This window comes from Ranitomeya imitator, chromosome 9 (assembly GCF_032444005.1).
Source record: "Ranitomeya imitator isolate aRanImi1 chromosome 9, aRanImi1.pri, whole genome shotgun sequence".
Lineage (NCBI taxonomy): Eukaryota > Metazoa > Chordata > Amphibia > Anura > Dendrobatidae > Ranitomeya > Ranitomeya imitator.
The window spans coordinates 153,661,996-153,680,551 of NC_091290.1; the positions used below are offsets into that span (position 1 = coordinate 153,661,996).

General features: G+C 59.3%; 1 protein-coding gene across 1 annotated transcript; it reads right to left on the bottom strand.

Annotated features, from left to right (window-relative positions):
• Window positions 1-4,736: 4,736 nt before the first annotated feature.
• UBA2 (ubiquitin like modifier activating enzyme 2) lies at window positions 4,737-16,893 on the bottom strand. The gene is made up of 17 exons (XM_069739506.1): window positions 16,686-16,893; window positions 12,694-12,777; window positions 11,944-12,014; window positions 11,546-11,610; window positions 11,303-11,403; window positions 11,101-11,222; window positions 10,893-10,960; window positions 10,668-10,789; window positions 10,236-10,335; window positions 8,246-8,409; window positions 7,798-7,891; window positions 7,584-7,696; window positions 7,351-7,506; window positions 7,133-7,229; window positions 5,814-5,919; window positions 5,576-5,712; window positions 4,737-5,310 (listed from the first exon to the last, which is right to left on the bottom strand). The coding sequence occupies exons 1-17, from the start codon at window positions 16,821-16,823 to the stop codon at window positions 5,141-5,143; spliced, it is 1,908 nt and encodes a 635-aa protein (XP_069595607.1). The 5' UTR covers window positions 16,824-16,893; the 3' UTR covers window positions 4,737-5,140.
• Window positions 16,894-18,556: the final 1,663 nt, after the last annotated feature.

Sequence of the window (18,556 nt, forward strand, 5' to 3'; positions counted from 1 at the left end):
GGTAATGTCACGATAGAGGCCCAGTGCTATCACATCGGGAGGGCGGTAATGTCGCGATGGGGGCCCAGTGCTATCACATCGGGAGGGCGGTAATGTCACAATGAGGCCCAGTGCTATCACATCGGGAGGGCGGTAATGTCACGATAGAGGCCCAGTGCTATCACATCGGGAGGGCGGTAATGTCACGATGGAGGCCCAGTGCTATCACATCGGGAGGGCGGTAATGTCACGATGGAGGCCCAGTGCTATCACATCGGGAGGGCGGTAATGTCACGATGGAGGCCCAGTGCTATCACATCGGGAGGGCGGTAATGTCACGATGGAGGCCCAGTGCTATCACATCGGGAGGGCGGTAATGTCACGATAGAGGCCCAGTGCTATCACATCGGGAGGGTGGAAATGTCGCGATGGGGGCCCAGTGCTATCACATCGGGAGGGCGGTAATGTCACAATGAGGCCCAGAGCTATCACATCGGGAGGGCGGTAATGTCACGATGGAGACCCAGTGCTATCACATCGGGAGGGCGGTAATGTCACAATGAGGCCCAGTGCTATCACATCAGGAGGGCGGTAATGTCACGATAGAGGCCCAGTGCTATCACATCAGGAGGGCGGTAATGTCACGATAGAGGCCCAGTGCTATCACATCGGGAGGGCGGTAATGTCACGATGGAGGCCCAGTGCTATCACATCGGGAGGGCGGTAATGTCACAATGAGGCCCAGTGCTATCACATCGGGAGGGCGGTAATGTCACGATAGAGGCCCAGTGCTATCACATCGGGAGGGCGGTAATGTCACGATGGAGGCCCAGTGCTATCACGTCGGGAGGGTGGTAATGTCACGATGGAGGCCCAGTGCTATCACATCGGGAGGGCGGTAATGTCACGATAGAGGCCCAGTGCTATCACATCGGGAGGGCGGTAATGTCACGATGGAGGCCCAGTGCTATCACATCGGGAGGGCGGTAATGTCACGATGGAGGCCCAGTGCTATCACATCGGGAGGGCGGTAATGTCGCGATGGGGGCCCAGTGCTATCACATCGGGAGGGCGGTAATGTCACGATAGAGGCTCAGTGCTATCACATCGGGAGGGCGGTAATGTCACAATGAGGCCCAGTGCTATCACATCAGGAGGGCGGTAATGTCGCGATGGGGGCCCAGTGCTATCACTTCGGGAGGGCGGTAATGTCACGATGGAGGCCCAGTGCTATCACTTCGGGAGGGCGGTAATGTCACGATGGAGGCCCAGTGCTATCACATCGGGAGGGTGGTAATGTCACGATGGAGGCCCAGTGCTATCACTTCGGGAGGGCGGTAATGTCACGATGGAGGCTCAGTGCTATCACATCGGGAGGGCGGTAATGTCACGATGGAGGCCCAGTGCTATCACATCGGGAGGGCGGTAATGTCACGATGGAGGCCCAGTGCCATCACATCGGGAGGGCGGTAATGTCGCGATGGGGGCCCAGTGCTATCACATCGGGAGGGCGGTAATGTCACGATGGGGGCCCAGTGCTATCACATCGGGAGGGCGGTAATGTCACGATGGAGGCCCAGTGCTATCACATCGGGAGGGCGGTAATGTCGCGATGGGGGCCCAGTGCTATCACATCTGGAGGGCGGTAATGTCACGATGGGGGCCCAGTGCTATCACATCGGGAGGGCGGTAATGTCACGATGGGGGCCCAGTGCTATCACATCGGGAGGACGGTAATGTCACGATGGAGGCCCAGTGCTATCACATCGGGAGGGCGGTAATGTCACGATGGGGGCCCAGTGCTATCACATCGGGAGGGCGGTAATGTCACGATGGAGGCCCAGTGCTATCACATCGGGAGGGCGGTAATGTCGCGATGGAGGCCCAGTGCTATCACATCGGGAGGGCGGTAATGTCGCGATGGGGGCCCAGTGCTATCACATCGGGAGGGCGGTAATGTCACGATGGGGGCCCAGTGCTATCACATCGGGAGGGCGGTAATGTCACGATGGAGGCCCAGTGCTATCACATCGGGAGGGCGGTAATGTCACGATGGAGACCCAGTGCTATCACATCGGGAGGGCGGTAATGTCACGATGGAGGCCCAGTGCTATCACATCGGGAGGGCGGTAATGTCACGATGGAGGCCCAGTGCTATCACATCGGGAGGGCGGTAATGTCACGATGGAGGCCCAGTGCTATCACATCGGGAGGGCGGTAATGTCGCGATGGGGGCCCAGTGCTATCACATCGGGAGGGCGGTAATGTCACGATGGAGGCCCAGTGCTATCACATCGGGAGGGCGGTAATGTCACGATGGAGGCCCAGTGCTATCACATCGGGAGGGCGGTAATGTCACGATGGAGGCCCAGTGCTATCACATCGGGAGGGCGGTAATGTCACGATGGAGGCCCAGTGCTATCACATCAGGAGGGCGGTAATGTCACGATGGAGGCCCAGTGCTATCACATCGGGAGGGCGGTAATGTCGCGATGGAGGCCCAGTGCTATCACATCGGGAGGGCGGTAATGTCGCGATGGGGGCCCAGTGCTATCACATCGGGAGGGCGGTAATGTCACGATGGGGGCCCAGTGCTATCACATCGGGAGGGCGGTAATGTCACGATAGAGGCCCAGTGCTATCACATCGGGAGGGCGGTAATGTCGCGATGGAGGCCCAGTGCTATCACATCGGGAGGGCGGTAATGTCACGATGGAGGCCCAGTGCTATCACATCGGGAGGGCGGTAATGTCGCGATGGGGGCCCAGTGCTATCACATCGGGAGGGCGGTAATGTCGCGATGGGGGCCCAGTGCTATCACATCGGGAGGGCGGTAATGTCACGATGGGGGCCCAGTGCTATCACATCGGGAGGGCGGTAATGTCACGATAGAGGCCCAGTGCTATCACATCGGGAGGGCGGTAATGTCGCGATGGAGGCCCAGTGCTATCACATCGGGAGGGCGGTAATGTCACGATGGAGGCCCAGTGCTATCACATCGGGAGGGCGGTAATGTCGCGATGGGGGCCCAGTGCTATCACATCGGGAGGGCGGTAATGTCACGATGGGGGCCCAGTGCTATCACATCGGGAGGGCGGTAATGTCGCGATGGGGGCCCAGTGCTATCACATCGGGAGGGCGGTAATGTCACGATGGAGGCCCAGTGCTATCACATCAGGAGGGCGGTAATGTCACGATGGAGGCCCAGTGCTATCACATCGGGAGGGCGGTAATGTCACGATGGAGGCCCAGTGCTATCACATCAGGAGGGCGGTAATGTCACGATGGAGGCCCAGTGCTATCACATCGGGAGGGCGGTAATGTCGCGATGGAGGCTCAGTGCTATCACATCGGGAGGGCGGTAATGTCACGATGGAGGCCCAGTGCTATCACATCGGGAGGGCGGTAATGTCGCGATAGAGGCCCAGTGCTATCACATCGGGAGGGTGGTAATGTCGCGATGGGGGCCCAGTGCTATCACATCGGGAGGGTGGTAATGTCGCGATGGGGGCCCAGTGCTATCACATCAGGAGGGCGGTAATGTCGCGATGGGGGCCCAGTGCTATCACATCGGGAGGGCGGTAATGTCACGATGGAGGCCCAGTGCTATCACATCGGGAGGGCGGTAATGTCGCGATGGGGGCCCAGTGCTATCACATCGGGAGGGCGGTAATGTCACGATGGGGGCCCAGTGCTATCACATCGGGAGGGCGGTAATGTCACGATAGAGGCCCAGTGCTATCACATCGGGAGGGCGGTAATGTCGCGATGGAGGCCCAGTGCTATCACATCGGGAGGGCGGTAATGTCGCGATGGAGGCCCAGTGCTATCACATCGGGAGGGCGGTAATGTCACGATGGAGGCCCAGTGCTATCACATCGGGAGGGTGGTAATGTCGCGATGGGGGCCCAGTGCTATCACATCGGGAGGGTGGTAATGTCGCGATGGGGGCCCAGTGCTATCACATCGGGAGGGCGGTAATGTCGCGATGGGGGCCCAGTGCTATCACATCGGGAGGGCGGTAATGTCACGATGGGGGCCCAGTGCTATCACATCGGGAGGGCGGTAATGTCGCGATGGGGGCCCAGTGCTATCACATCGGGAGGGCGGTAATGTCACGATGGGGGCCCAGTGCTATCACATCGGGAGGGCGGTAATGTCACGATGGGGGCCCAGTGCTATCACATCGGGAGGGCGGTAATGTCGCGATGGGGGCTGGCTTTGCAGCGCTGAATCTCTCCCCTGTCAATTCTCTTTCCCCATGTGCTGACTTCTCCTGCCTGTGCTCTCTTGAGATCGCCGAAGATTCATTTTGAGAGGTAAAATATTGTTGAACAGTCAGTGAAATATTTTCTCCCCAATGTCTCCTCTGCGATCCCGTGCTGTAATGTCGTTGGTTTCTTCGCTCAGCAGAATCATTCACATAATAAATGCCTGCAGATGTGTAGATGAGCGATTTATGATATTTCAGTGGAAAATTCAGAATATTCTGTTTTAGAATAAGTTCATATATGAGTTTTTAGAATTATAAACAGATTATTATAATGTTTTGTATTATTTCTCAAATACCTTACGTGATCGGAAAAATCAGAATTAATTTCTAAAATCAGCACAAAAAAAATCTATCATGAACATTCAAAATTGTCCGAGGGACAAAACCTTTGTAACAGTGTGATCTATGGATTTAATATGGCGCCAGGTGGAGGTTTCATGGCAGCACGGTGGTCCCTGCCCGGCGGCGCGTCACTGGACGTGGGTACAAGATGGCGTTTATTTGGTCCGTTCAGCTACAGGAGGAATCGGCCATTTTACAAAAGATGAAATATAAATAACCTGGGAAGACGCAGACGGTGGAGCGCAGAGATGGCGGCCGAGCGCTGCGGTCACTGCTGCGGCCCCCGCAGGGAGGAGCGGACGTCTGACGTGGCACTTAGTAGAAATCAGCCATTACTTAACATTCGGGTGTGAGAACAACCCTAGGGACATAAATACAGAGAACAGGGGCCGGGACTGCCCCAAACACATGACCCGATGGACAGACATGGCTTCCATCCCCGGGGCAGAACAGCGGGGGCCACAGCAGTGTTGTGGGGGGCCGCGGGTGACAACATTTATCACATAACAGAAAATATAAAAATACATTAGTGAGCGGCTCGGAGCCTCAGTCCAGCGCGATCACGTCCTCGTCCGGCTCCAGGCGCTTCCTCTTGTTGCTCACGGCCTCCTCTTCGGACAGCTTCCTCTTCAGCGTCACGGCCTCCATGTTGACGTCGCTGCCGCTCGGACTATCCTCCTCCGAGTCCACGATTAACACGTCGTCTGCTTCTTGCGCTGTAGAAACAGAAACGCCGCCATAAAGTGTCACAGCAAAACCCAGCCGGGATCCCACACAGAATTGCATGTCCGGCCTGCTGCTGGTCTCCGCCTGTTCACAGCTGAGGGGTTGTTACAGTCCTGCCCACTCTGCATACAGCCTGACCTCCAGACTGACACAATGTAACAATCCCTCAGCACAGATGAGCGATTTCCACACCCGTCCTATCAGGAAGCAGAGACGCTAAACAATCAGACATGGCGTATGCCTGCAGCTCGCTACCTGCGGATGTTGACGGTTGTGCTCCGTCGTCGCTGCCGTTGGTGATACTTTTCCCACTATCCTCCGGGGATTTCTGAGGGGCTTTTTCTGGAGCGTCGCCGACAACCTCAAACTCCACATCCTTCTCCAAATCTTCACTGTAGAGTTCAATATACAAAGGTGAAGATGGCCGACCCCAAGCTCACGGGGTGCATACAAGCCCCCCAATCACTGCCTGCGGACCCCCAATGGTGCTCACCTCTGTAGCACATTGATCAGCAGGGTGTAGTCCTGCAAAAAGTCGTCCGCCTGCAGCCGGGTGCCGTTCCGGATGCCAAAATCTGACAACTGTCGACTGTTGTTTGCTGGAAAAAAAAAAAGATTTAAAAATTCTGTGAGTGAAGACCAAGAGCAAGAGAAAGTGTGAACGGGGCAGAAGGAGGTCGCGGGGGCACGAGAGGGTGTGAACCGGGCAGGAGGTGGTCGCGGGGCACGAGAGGGTGTGAACCGGGCAGAAGGAGGTCGCGGGGCACGAGAGGGTGTGAACCGGGCAGAAGGAGGTCGCAGGGCACGAGAGGGTGTGAACGAGGCAGAAGAAGGTCGCAGGGCACGAGAGGGTGTGAACAAGGCAGAAGGAGGTCGCAGGGCACGAGAGGGTGTGAACGAGGCAGAAAGAGGTCGCGGGGCACGAGAGGGTGTGAACGAGGCAGAAGGAGGTCGCGGGGCACGAGAGGGTGTGAACCGGGTAGAAGGAGGTCGCAGGGCACGAGAGGGTGTGAACGAGGCAGAAGAAGGTCGCAGGGCACGAGAGGGTGTGAACAAGGCAGAAGGAGGTCGCAGGGCACGAGAGGGTGTGAACGAGGCAGAAAGAGGTCGCGGGGCACGAGAGGGTGTGAATGAGGCAGAAAGGTCGCGGGGCACGAGAGGGTGTGAACGAGGCAGAAGGAGGTCGCGGGGCACGAGAGGGTGTGAACGAGGCAGAAGGAGGTCGCGGGGCACGAGAGGGTGTGAGCGGGGCAGAAGGAGGTCGCGGGTCACGAGAGGGTGTGAGCGGGGCAGAAGGAGGTCGCGGGTCACGAGAGGGTGTGAACGGGGCAGAAGGAGGTCGCAGGGCACGAGAGGGTGTGAACGAGGCAGAAGGAGGTCACGGGAGCATGAGAGGGTGTGAGCGAGGCAGGAGGTGACGGGAACACGAGATGGGTTCACTAGAGGAGGAGAATATTGGGGGTACATATTACAGGATCACCGGTTGCACCCCATGTCCAGGCAGCGTTTGTGTGAAGGGGGCGGCAGAACATACAGAACCACCAACCACTTAGCGCAGTCACCTGGTCCACTAGAGACCAATCCCTGCTGCCGCCATCACTGACAGCACGGCGCCCTCTACTGGTGCACATCAGGGACACATTTCCTGACTCCCTCCAACACATCTGAACACAATGAAGCCATTTGCAAATAATGATTGCAAATTTCGTCAAGTTTTGTGTCTCCAGCACCTTCTGCGCTTCCATAGTTACAGATAAACCCACCCTGCGCCGCCCACTCTGCAGTCGTCTCCCTCATGTTGGCGTCACTCACCTTCCGTCTCTCCCTCCTCCGAGGAGATGAGGATGGTGCCTTTCCCGTCTTCAATCTGCACGTCGGGGGCCACCATGCCGAACTTCTCCTTTATTATCTGGAAGACGTAAAACATCCATTACTGTGAGTCGCTGTGGGGCTGACCTACAGGGCGGCTCATCTCCACCTCGGACACCCTACGGAGACCGGCCTTGTGAGGGCTCGCCGTGGGCACCAACCTTGTCCTGCAGAGTCTGCACAGTCACTTTGTGAACATTTAACTTGACGGTGACCTCGGGCCGGCTGGCGCACACGTAGCAGTTGGTGTTGGGGGGGTCCAGCACGCACGGCACCAGCAGCTTCTTGCGGGGGTTCGGCTGCTTGTTCAGAAACACCTAGAAGATGGAGCACGGGTCAGGGTCTCACCCCCAATCTGAAGCCAGACCTCCAGGATGAAAGACAAGCCCCGCACCGTTCTACACTGCTCCAGGTTCCCCGCCAGGATCTTCAGCCCCTCCAGCACGATCAGCCCCGATATGACGGCGTTGGTTGTGGCGATCGCTGGAATGATGTTCCCGGCCATTGCTGTGTGAACAAGACACGTCCTTTACTGACGGCATCTATAAGGAAACACTGGGGGAGCTGAGCGGACGCCCAGCACACTAGGAGCGGGCACAAGAGCTTACACTTTATATCAAACCGGCTCTTCATGGCCATACTGAAGATGTACATCCGGAGGTTAGCAGCGGAGGTGACGAAGTCCATCGCTGGGGGGTCGTCCTACAGAAGGGAACCCTGGGATTAGATGGGGGGGTGACACTATCATAGCGTTATATCACACTTCTATAGCGGATCTGATGGCGGCTCACATGCAGCGTAATGGACGCACGTACACTCCGACAGAAGAATAATTTATACAACCAATGGATGAAAGTTACGTCAGGTTATAAGATTTTATTTACATAACATGGATAAGCCACATCACTTCTGTCAGGGAGGGTATTCACCTGCGTTTCTGCTACATACGGACTTCCACCGATCCATAGTAAAGGGGCCGCTTTCTCAGGATCAGGTGGGGCCGTGTCAGCAGCACATATAACAATATGGATGGTCAATCAGAAAAGACAGACGCACCTTGTCCCAGACGAGCTCACCGCCGTCTCCCTTTTTCGATATCTGATCCCTTAAAGTCTCAACACTATGAGAAAACAGCTGAGCGTAGCCAGTGACGTCCAGAACCTGCTGGTCCTTCAGGCCGACCCCTGAGGACGTCGTCCTCTGATCTGCAGAATCGTTCTCTACGGAAGAAAGTAATGATAAAAGGGAAAACTGCGGAAGAGACTGGACGCATCAGAAGAGAAAACTGCGGAAGAGACCGGAAGCATCAGAAGGGAAAACTGCGGAAGAGACCGGACGCATCAGAGAGAAAACTGCGGAAGAGACCGGACACATGAGAAGAGAAAACTGCGGAAGAGACCGGACACATCAGAAGAGAAAACTGCGAAAGAGACCGGAAGCATCAGAAGGGAAAACTGCGGAAGAGACCGGACGCATCAGAAGAGAAAACTGCAGAAGAGACCGGACGCATCAGAAGGGAAAACTGCGGAAGAGACCGGACGCATCAGAAGAGAAAACTGCAGAAGAGACTGGACGCATCAGAAGAGAAAACTGCGAAAGAGACCGGAAGCATCAGAAGGGAAAACTGCGGAAGAGACCGGACGCATCAGAAGGGAAAACTGCGGAAGAGACCGGACGCATCAGAAGAGAAAACTGCAGAAGAGACCGGACGCATCAGAAGGGAAAACTGCGGAAGAGACCGGACGCATCAGAAGAGAAAACTGCAGAAGAGACTGGACGCATCAGAAGAGAAAACTGCGAAAGAGACCGGAAGCATCAGAAGGGAAAACTGCGGAAGAGACCGGACGCATCAGAAGGGAAAACTGCGGAAGAGACTGGACGCATCAGAGAGAAAACTGCGAAAGAGACCGGAAGCATCAGAAGGGAAAACTGCAGAAGAGACCGGACGCATCAGAAGAGAAAACTGCAGAAGAGACCGGACGCATCAGAAGAGAAAACTGCAGAAGAGACCGGACGCATCAGAAGGGAAAACTGCGGAAGAGACCGGACGCATCAGAAGAGAAAACTGCGAAAGAGACCGGAAGCATCAGAAGGGAAAACTGCAGAAGAGACCGGACGCATCAGAAGGGAAAACTGCGGAAGAGACCGGAAGCATCAGAAGGGAAAACTGCGGAAGAGACCGGACGCATCAGAAGAGAAAACTGCAGAAAAGACCGGACGCATCAGAAGAGAAAACTGCAGAAGAGACCGGACGCATCAGAAGAGAAAACTGCGAAAGAGACCGGAAGCATCAGAAGGGAAAACTGCGGAAGAGACCGGAAGCATCAGAAGGGAAAACTGCGGAAGAGACCGGACGCATCAGAAGAGAAAACTGCAGAAAAGACCGGACGCATCAGAAGAGAAAACTGCAGAAGAGACCGGACGCATCAGAAGAGAAAACTGCGAAAGAGACCGGAAGCATCAGAAGGGAAAACTGCGGAAGAGACCGGAAGCATCAGAAGGGAAAACTGCGGAAGAGACCGGACGCATCAGAAGAGAAAACTGCAGAAGAGACCGGACGCATCAGAAGAGAAAACTGCAGAAGAGACCGGACGCATCAGAAGGGAAAACTGCGGAAGAGACCGGACGCATCAGAGAGAAAACTGCGGAAGAGACCGGACGTATCAGAAGAGAAAACTGCAGAAGAGACCGGACGCATCAGAAGAGAAAACTGCGGAAGAGACCGGACGCATCAGAAGAGAAAACTGCGGAAGAGACCGGACGTATCAGAAGAGAAAACTGCAGAAGAGACCGGACGCATCAGAGAGAAAACTGCGGAAGAGACCGGACGCATCAGAAGAGAAAACTGCAGAAGAGACCGGACGCATCAGAAGAGAAAACTGCAGAAGAGACCGGACGCATCAGAAGGGAAAACTGCGGAAGAGACCGGACGTATCAGAAGAGAAAACTGCGGAAGAGACCGGACGCATCAGAAGGGAAAACTGCGGAAGAGACCGGACGCATCAGAAGGAAAATACCTGAGACCAGTACTAAGTGTGATCATTACCGCTGCTCTGCAGGCCGGCCCAGTCCAGGGGCACCGGGGGCTTCCTCTTCCTCCACAACTTGTCCATAGTCAGAAGATAGCGAATATCATCTTTGAAAAGCTGTAAGAAGGGACGTCATGATCAGAACAGCACACGTCACCCGCCGCCTCTTACCAAGGAACAGTGGCCGATACAGCACCTGTCACCCCCAAACGGCAACTGCTATCCCCCCAAGAAACAGTACCTTGAAACCCCCCCCAAACAGCGCCCCCTTCATTCTCCAAATAGCACCCAGTCCTTCACTCCAGACAGCCCCCAGCACCCCATCTCTGCTCAAAGAGTCCTCGTAAAAAACCCTGCTCACTTCCTCAAACAGCACCCGACACCTCCTCTAACAGCTCCCAGCACCCCTCCCCCCAGGAAAAGACCCCAACAGCACAGGAGCTAATTACCTTGTTAAAGAGCTTGACGGGGTCGTAGCCGGTGGACTTGGCCCACTGCTTGGTGGAGACGCGTTTGATGTCCCCGTCCTCGCTGGAGGCGTTGGCCCTCTGTGCGGCCTCCGTGGGCTCCCCTGGAGGACAGAATGAGAACAGTCGTCTCCTGGGGATGGTCGCCCCCCGGGGATGGTCGCCCCCCAGATATGCTGGTATTGGGGGCGAGCGCTGGATACTCACAGGAGGCCTCCGGGTCAGCAGTGTCTGGGGAAACTTCCTGATCTGCATCCTCCTCCCCGAATAACTGGCTGCAGAGGAGACAACAGAAGACATCAGTGCCGCCCCCCAGAGTGGTACACCAGGCACCGAGCCCGGCCATGGGGGCTCCCAGCACACAAGGATGTGTGGCCTCGAGCTCAGGCTCCAATCATGGTGGGGGGCATCTTACTTGAACAGGTACTTTGCCCACACGATGCAGTGGATGGGCTCGGAGGGAGTGTTGCGGATTGTGCAGCCGGGGAAGGTCTTCTGGGTGGGTTTGGGCTGACATTCGTAGCACTCTGTGACCCCCTGATGAAAGAATAAACCATGAGGAGTGTGATGGGCCGCGCTACGTGCCCCGGGTCAGCCGTCACATGGGAGCTACAAACCTTCTTGATGACGGTGACCTGGCCAAGGTACCCGGCTGTGCCGCTCTCTATCAGGGGGACGTCTGCCGCCAGACACATCCGGTTCACGTGGTTCCGTGCAGCTGAAACCAACAGGATAGAAACTCAGCAGTGACTAAAGATGGCGCCCACCGCATGGCACACAGCCTGTCCGGGAGGGCCACAATGGACCGTCCCCCACAGCTGCAGCCCACTGGCACGGACCCTCAGCACACCAGACCGCACCTCTGTTATCCAGGGCGTTCATCACCAGCGTGAACTTCTTGAAAAACTCAACATCGTATTCGGCACTGAGGAGACAAAAACCCAGGAGGCCGATGACTCCGGCACAAGATGGAGGGCGGCTGATAACACAGACAATAGCTCGCAATCACTGCCTAATGCTGACGAGCGTGCTCAATCACAGCGTCGGGGCCACAGCATCGGGGCCACAGCGTCGGGGCCACAGCATGCACCCACCGCCCGACTCTCCCCCTCTTATGTGCAGTATTGGGGCCCCCACCAGGCGCCTCTGATGGACCCAGAGGACGATGGATCACATGGGAGATGAGGGGGTCACATGACTGCTGGGGGTCACATGACTGCTGGGGGTCACAGGGGGCGCAGTAATGGCTCGTGCTCACTTCATGATGCTGTCATGGTAGGCGGTGATACCGGCCCCCGGGCAGAACTGCAGGACGCTCTCCTTGGCCACCTAAGAAGGAAACAGAAGGAAACCGGTCACGGAGCGCGGCGGTCACAGAGCGCGGCGGAGTCCGCGGGTCACAGAGCGCGGCGGAGTCCGCGGGTCACAGAGCGCGGCGGAGTCCGCGGGTCACAGAGCGCGGCGGAGTCCGCGGGTCACAGAGCGCGGCGGAGTCCGCGGGTCACAGAGCGCGGCGGAGTCCGCGGGTCACAGAGCGCGGCGGAGTCCGCGGGTCACAGAGCGCGGCGGAGTCCGCGGGTCACAGAGCGCGGCGGAGTCCGCGGGTCACAGAGCGCGGCGGAGTCCGCGGGTCACAGAGCGCGGCGGAGTCCGCGGGTCACAGAGCGCGGCGGAGTCCGCGGGTCACAGAGCGCGGCGGAGTCCGCGGGTCACAGAGCGCGGCGGAGTCCGCGGGTCACAGAGCGCGGCGGAGTCCGCGGGTCACAGAGCGCGGCGGAGTCCGCGGGTCACAGAGCGCGGCGGAGTCCGCGGGTCACAGAGCGCGGCGGAGTCCGCGGGTCACAGAGCGCGGCGGAGTCCGCGGGTCACAGAGCGCGGCGGAGTCCGCGGGTCACAGAGCGCGGCGGAGTCCGCGGGTCACAGAGCGCGGCGGAGTCCGCGGGTCACAGAGCGCGGCGGAGTCCGCGGGTCACAGAGCGCATTACCCCACAGATAGCGCGGACCGTACCTGCGCCTTTGATCTTCCCACATGTTTCTTCTGGAACAGAAATTGCCGGTTGAGGTTACTGACGTCAATTGTGTCCAAATCAATCTAGAAAACACAAAAACAACAGAATTAGGGAGGGAACGCCGAGAGAAGCAACGCTCTGCAGAAGAAACGGGGGGGAAGGGGCAGATATATACATTGTTCTGAAGAGACCCCACCTGCCCATAATGCCCTGCAGAGATGGAGCCCCCTCCCCGGCTGCGATGCTCTGCAGAAATGGAGTCCCCTCCCCGGCTGCAATGCTCTGCAGATTTGGAGCCCCCTCCCCCGGCTGCAATGCTCTGCAGAGATGGAGCCTCCCTCCCCCGGCTGCAATGCTCTGCAGAGATGGAGCCCCCCTCCCCCGGCTGCGATGCTCTGCAGAGAAGGAGCCCCCTACCCCGGCTGCGATGCTCTGGAGATGGAGCCCCCTCCCCGGCTGCGATGCTCTGCAGAAATGGAGTCCCCTCCCCGGCTGCAATGCTCTGCAGATTTGGAGCCCCCTCCCCCGGCTGCAATGCTCTGCAGAGATGGAGCCTCCCTCCCCCGGCTGCAATGCTCTGCAGAGATGGAGCCCCCCTCCCCCGGCTGCGATGTTCTGCAGAGAAGGAGCCCCCTCCCCCGGCTGCAATGCTCTGCAGAGATGGAGCCTCCCTCCCCCGGCTGCAATGCTCTGCAGAGGAGCCCCCTACCCCGGCTGCAATGCTCTGCAGAGATGGAGCCCCCCTCCCCCGGCTGCGATGCTCTGCAGAGATGGAGCCCCCTACCCCGGCTGCGATGCTCTGGAGATGGAGCCCCCTCCCCGGCTGCGATGCTCTGCAGAGAAGGAGCCCCCTACCCCGGCTGCGATGCTCTGGAGATGGAGCCCCCCTCCACCGGCTGCGATGCTCTGCAGAGAAGGAGCCCCCTACCCCGGCTGCGATGCTCTGCAGAGAAGGAGCCCCCTACCCCGGCTGCAATGCTCTGGAGATGGAGCCCCCTCCCCGGCTGCGATGCCCTGCAGAGATGGAGCCCTCTCCCCGGCTGCGATGCTCTGCAGAGAAGGAGCCCCCTACCCCGGCTGCAATGCTCTGGAGATGGAGCCCCCTCCACCGGCTGCGATGCTCTGCAGAGATGGAGCCCCCTCCCCGGCTGCGATGCTCTGCAGAGAAGGAGCCCCCTACCCCGGCTGCGATGCTCTGGAGATGGAGCCCCCTCCCCCGGCTGCGATGCTCTGGAGATGGAGCCCCCTCCCCGGCTGCGATGCTCTGCAGAGATGGAGCCCCCTCCCCCGGCTGCGATGCTCTTCAGAGATGGAGCCCCCCTCCCCCGGCTGCGATGCTCTGCAGAGATGGAGCCCCCCTCCACCGGCTGCGATGCTCTTCAGAGATGGAGCCCCCCTCCCCCGGCTGCGATGTTCTGCAGAGATGGAGCCCCCTCCCCCGGCTGCGATGCTCTGCAGAGATGGAGCCTCTCCCCGGCTGCGATGCTCTGCAAAGATGGAGCCCCCTCCCCGGCTGCGATGCTCTGCAGAGAAGGAGCCCCCTACCCCGGCTGCGATGCTCTGGAGATGGAGCCCCCTCCCCCGGCTGCGATGCTCTGGAGATGGAGCCCCCTCCCCGGCTGCGATGCTCTGCAGAGATGGAGCCCCCTCCCCCGGCTGCGATGCTCTTCAGAGATGGAGCCTCCTCCCCCGGCTGCGATGCTCTGCAGAGATGGAGCCCCCCTCCCCCGGCTGCGATGCTCTGCAGAGATGGAGCCTCCTCCCCCGGCTGCGATGCTCTGCAGTGATGGAGCCCCCTCCCCCGGCTGCGATGCTCTGCAGAGATGGAGCCTCTCCCCGGCTGCGATGCTCTGCAGAGATGGAGCCCCCTCCCCCGATGCTCTGCAGAGATGGAGCCCCCTCCCCCGGCTGCGATGCTCTAAAGAGATGGAGCCCCCTCCCCCGGCTGCGATGCTCTGCAGAGATGGAGCCCCCTCCCCCGGCTGCGATGCTCTGCAGAGATGGAGCCTCCTCCCCCGGCTGCAATGCTCTGCAGAGATGGAGCCCCCTCCCCCGGCTGCGATGTTCTGCAGAGATGGAGCCCCCTCCCCCGGCTGCGATGCTCTGCAGAGATGGAGCCCCCTCCCCCGATGCTCTGCAGAGATGGAGCCCCCCCCTCCCCCCGGCTGCGATGCTCTGCAGAGATGGAGCCCCCTCCCCCGGCTGCGATGTTCTGCAGAGATGGAGCCCCCTCCCCCGGCTGCGATGCTCTGCAGAGATGGAGCCCCCTCCCCCGGCTGCGATGCTCTGCAGAGATGGAGCCCCCTCCCCCGGCTGCGATGTTCTGCAGAGATGGAGCCCCCTCCCCCGGCTGCGATGCTCTGCAGAGATGGAGCCCCCTCCCCCGATGCTCTGCAGAGATGGAGCCCCCCCTCCCCCGGCTGCGATGCTCTGCAGAGATGGAGCCCCCTCCCCCGGCTGCGATGTTCTGCAGAGATGGAGCCCCCTCCCCCGGCTGCGATGCTCTGCAGAGATGGAGCCCCCTCCCCCGGCTGCGATGTTCTGCAGAGATGGAGCCCCCTCCCCCGGCTGCGATGCTCTGCAGAGATGGAGCCCCCTCCCCCGGCTGCGATGTTCTGCAGAGATGGAGCCTCTCCCCGGCTGCGATGCTCTGGAGAGATGGAGCCCCCTCCCCCGATGCTCTGCAGAGATGGAGCCCCCTCCCCCGGCTGCGATGCTCTGCAGAGATGGAGCCCCCTCCCCCGGCTGCGATGCTCTGCAGAGATGGAGCCCCCTCCCCCGGCTGCGATGCTCTGCAGAGATGGAGCCCCCTCCCCCGGCTGCGATGCTCTGCAGAGATGGAGCCCCCTCCCCCGGCTGCGATGCTCTGCAGAGATGGAGCCCCCCTCCCCCCGGCTGCGATGCTCTGCAGAGATGGAGCCCCCTCCCCCGGCTGCGATGCTCTGCAGAGATGGAGCCCCCTCCCCCGGCTGCGATGCTCTGCAGAGATGGAGCCCCCTCCCCCGGCTGCGATGCTCTGCAGAGATGGAGCCTCCTCCCCCGGCTGCGATGCTCTGCAGAGATGGAGCCCCCTCCCCCGGCTGCGATGCTCTGCAGAGATGGAGCCCCCTCCCCCCGGCTGCGATGCTCTGCAGAGATGGAGCCCCCCTCCCCCGGCTGCGATGCTCTGCAGAGATGGAGCCCCCTCCCCCGGCTGCGATGCTCTGCAGAGATGGAGCCCCCTCCCCCGGCTGCGATGCTCTGCAGAGATGGAGCCCCCTCCCCCGGCTGCGATGCTCTGCAGAGATGGAGCCCCCTCCCCCGGCTGCGATGCTCTGCAGAGATGGAGCCCCCTCCCCGGCTGCGATGTTCTGCAGAGATGGAGCCCCCTCCCCCGGCTGCGATGCTCTGCAGAGATGGAGCCCCCTCCCCGGCTGCGATGTTCTGCAGAGATGGAGCCCCCTCCCCCGGCTGCGATGCTCTGCAGAGATGGAGCCCCCTCCCCCGGCTGCGATGCTCTGCAGAGATGGAGCCCCCTCCCCCGGCTGCGATGCTCTGCAGAGATGGAGCCCCCTCCCCCGGCTGCGATGCTCTGCAGAGATGGAGCCTCCTCCCCCGGCTGCGATGTTCTGCAGAGATGGAGCCCCCTCCCCGGCTGCGATGTTCTGCAGAGATGGAGCCCCCTCCCCCGGCTGCGATGCTCTGCAGAGATGGAGCCCCCTCCCCCGGCTGCGATGCTCTGCAGAGATGGAGCCCCCTCCCCCGGCTGCGATGCTCTGCAGAGATGGAGCCCCCTCCCCGGCTGCGATGTTCTGCAGAGATGGAGCCCCCTCCCCCGGCTGCGATGCTCTGCAGAGATGGAGCCCCCTCCCCCGGCTGCGATGCTCTGCAGAGATGGAGCCCCCTCCCCCGGCTGCGATGCTCTGCAGAGATGGAGCCTCCTCCCCCGGCTGCGATGCTCTGCAGTGAGGACACTGATCCCCGGGGTCCCCGCTCCCTCCCGGCTCCGCACCACGTCCAGGTTGGTGAATCCGGTGAGTAGAAGGTTCTTCAGTAACTCGCAACCGATCCCTCCGGCCCCGACCACCAGCACCCGGCAGCCGGACACCGCCTCCGCCAGCTCCGTGCGCAGCGCCCCGGTCACCGCCATCCTCAGCCACCGCCGCCTGCCTCACAGCGCGGGAGACAAAACAGAGAACCTGCCGGAGAGGACGGCGACCACAGCGACCCCTGCAGGCCGGAGGACCCCGGAGGAGCCGCGTGACAAGACAGCGGCACCTGGCGGCCGGAGGGTGTACTGCACCGCGAGCATCGGAATCCGCGCCCTCTGGTGGTCAATGTCCGTACTACAGCCTAAACTAAGGCACAACCCGAGCTACAGCCTAAACTAAGGCACAACCCGAGCTACAGCCTAAACTAAGGAACAACCCGAGCTACAGCCTAAACTAAGGCACAACCCGAGCTACAGCCTAAACTGAGGCACAACCTGAGCTACAGCCTAAACCGAGGTACAACCCGAGCTACAGCCTAAACTAAAGCACAACCCGAGCTACAGCCTAAACTAAGGCATAACCCGAGCTACAGCCTAAACCAAGGCACAACCCGAGCTACAGCCTAAACTAAGGCACAACCCGAGCTACAGCCTAAACTAAGGCACAACCCGAGCTACAGCCTAAACTAAGGCACAACCCGAGCTACAGCCTAAACTAAGGCACAACCCGAGCTACAGCCTAAACTAAGGCACAACCCGAGCTACAGCCTAAACTAAGGAACAACCCGAGCTACAGCCTAAACTAAGGCACAACCCGAGCTACAGCCTAAACTAAGGCACAACCCGAGCTACAGCCTAAACTAAGGCACAACCCGAGCTACAGCCTAAACTAAGGCACAACCCGAGCTACAGCCTAAACTAAGGCACAACCCGAGCTACAGCCTAAACTAAGGCACAACCCGAGCTACAGCCTAATCTAAGACACAACCCGAGCTACAGCCTAATCTAAGGCACAACCCGAGCTACAGCCTAATCTAAGACACAACCCGAGCTACAGCCTAATCTAAGGCACAACCCGAGCTACAGCCTAATCTAAGACACAACCCGAGCTACAGCCTAATCTAAGGCACAACCCGAGCTACAGCCTAAACTAAGGCACAACCCGAGCTACAGCCTAAACTAAGGAACAACCCGAGCTACAGCCTAAACTAAGGCACAACCCGAGCTACAGCCTAATCTAAGGCACAACCCGAGCTACAGTCTAATCTAAGGCACAACCCGAGCTACAGCCTAAACTAAGGCACAACCCGAGCTACAGCCTAAACTAAGGCACAACCCGAGCTACAGCCTAAACTAAGGCACAACCCGAGCTACAGCCTAAACTAAGGCACAACCCGAGCTACAGCCTAAACTAAGGTACAACCCGAGCTACAGCCTAAACTAAGGAACAACCCGAGCTACAGCCTAAACTAAGGCACAACCCGAGCTACAGCCTAAACTAAGGCACAACCCGAGCTACAGCCTAAACTAAGGCACAACCCGAGCTACAGCCTAAACTAAGGCACAACCCGAGCTACAGCCTAAACTAAGGCACCACCCGAGCTACAGCCTAAACTAAGGCACCACCCGAGCTACAGCCTAAACTAAGGCACAACCCGAGCTACAGCCTAAACTAAGGCACAAACCGAGCTACAGCCTAAACTAAGGCACAACCCGAGCTACAGCCTAATCTAAGACACAACCCGAGCTACAGCCTAATCTAAGGCACAACCCGAGCTACAGCCTAATCTAAGACACAACCCGAGCTACAGCCTAATCTAAGGCACAACCCGAGCTACAGCCTAATCTAAGACACAACCCGAGCTACAACCTAATCTAAGGCACAACCCGAG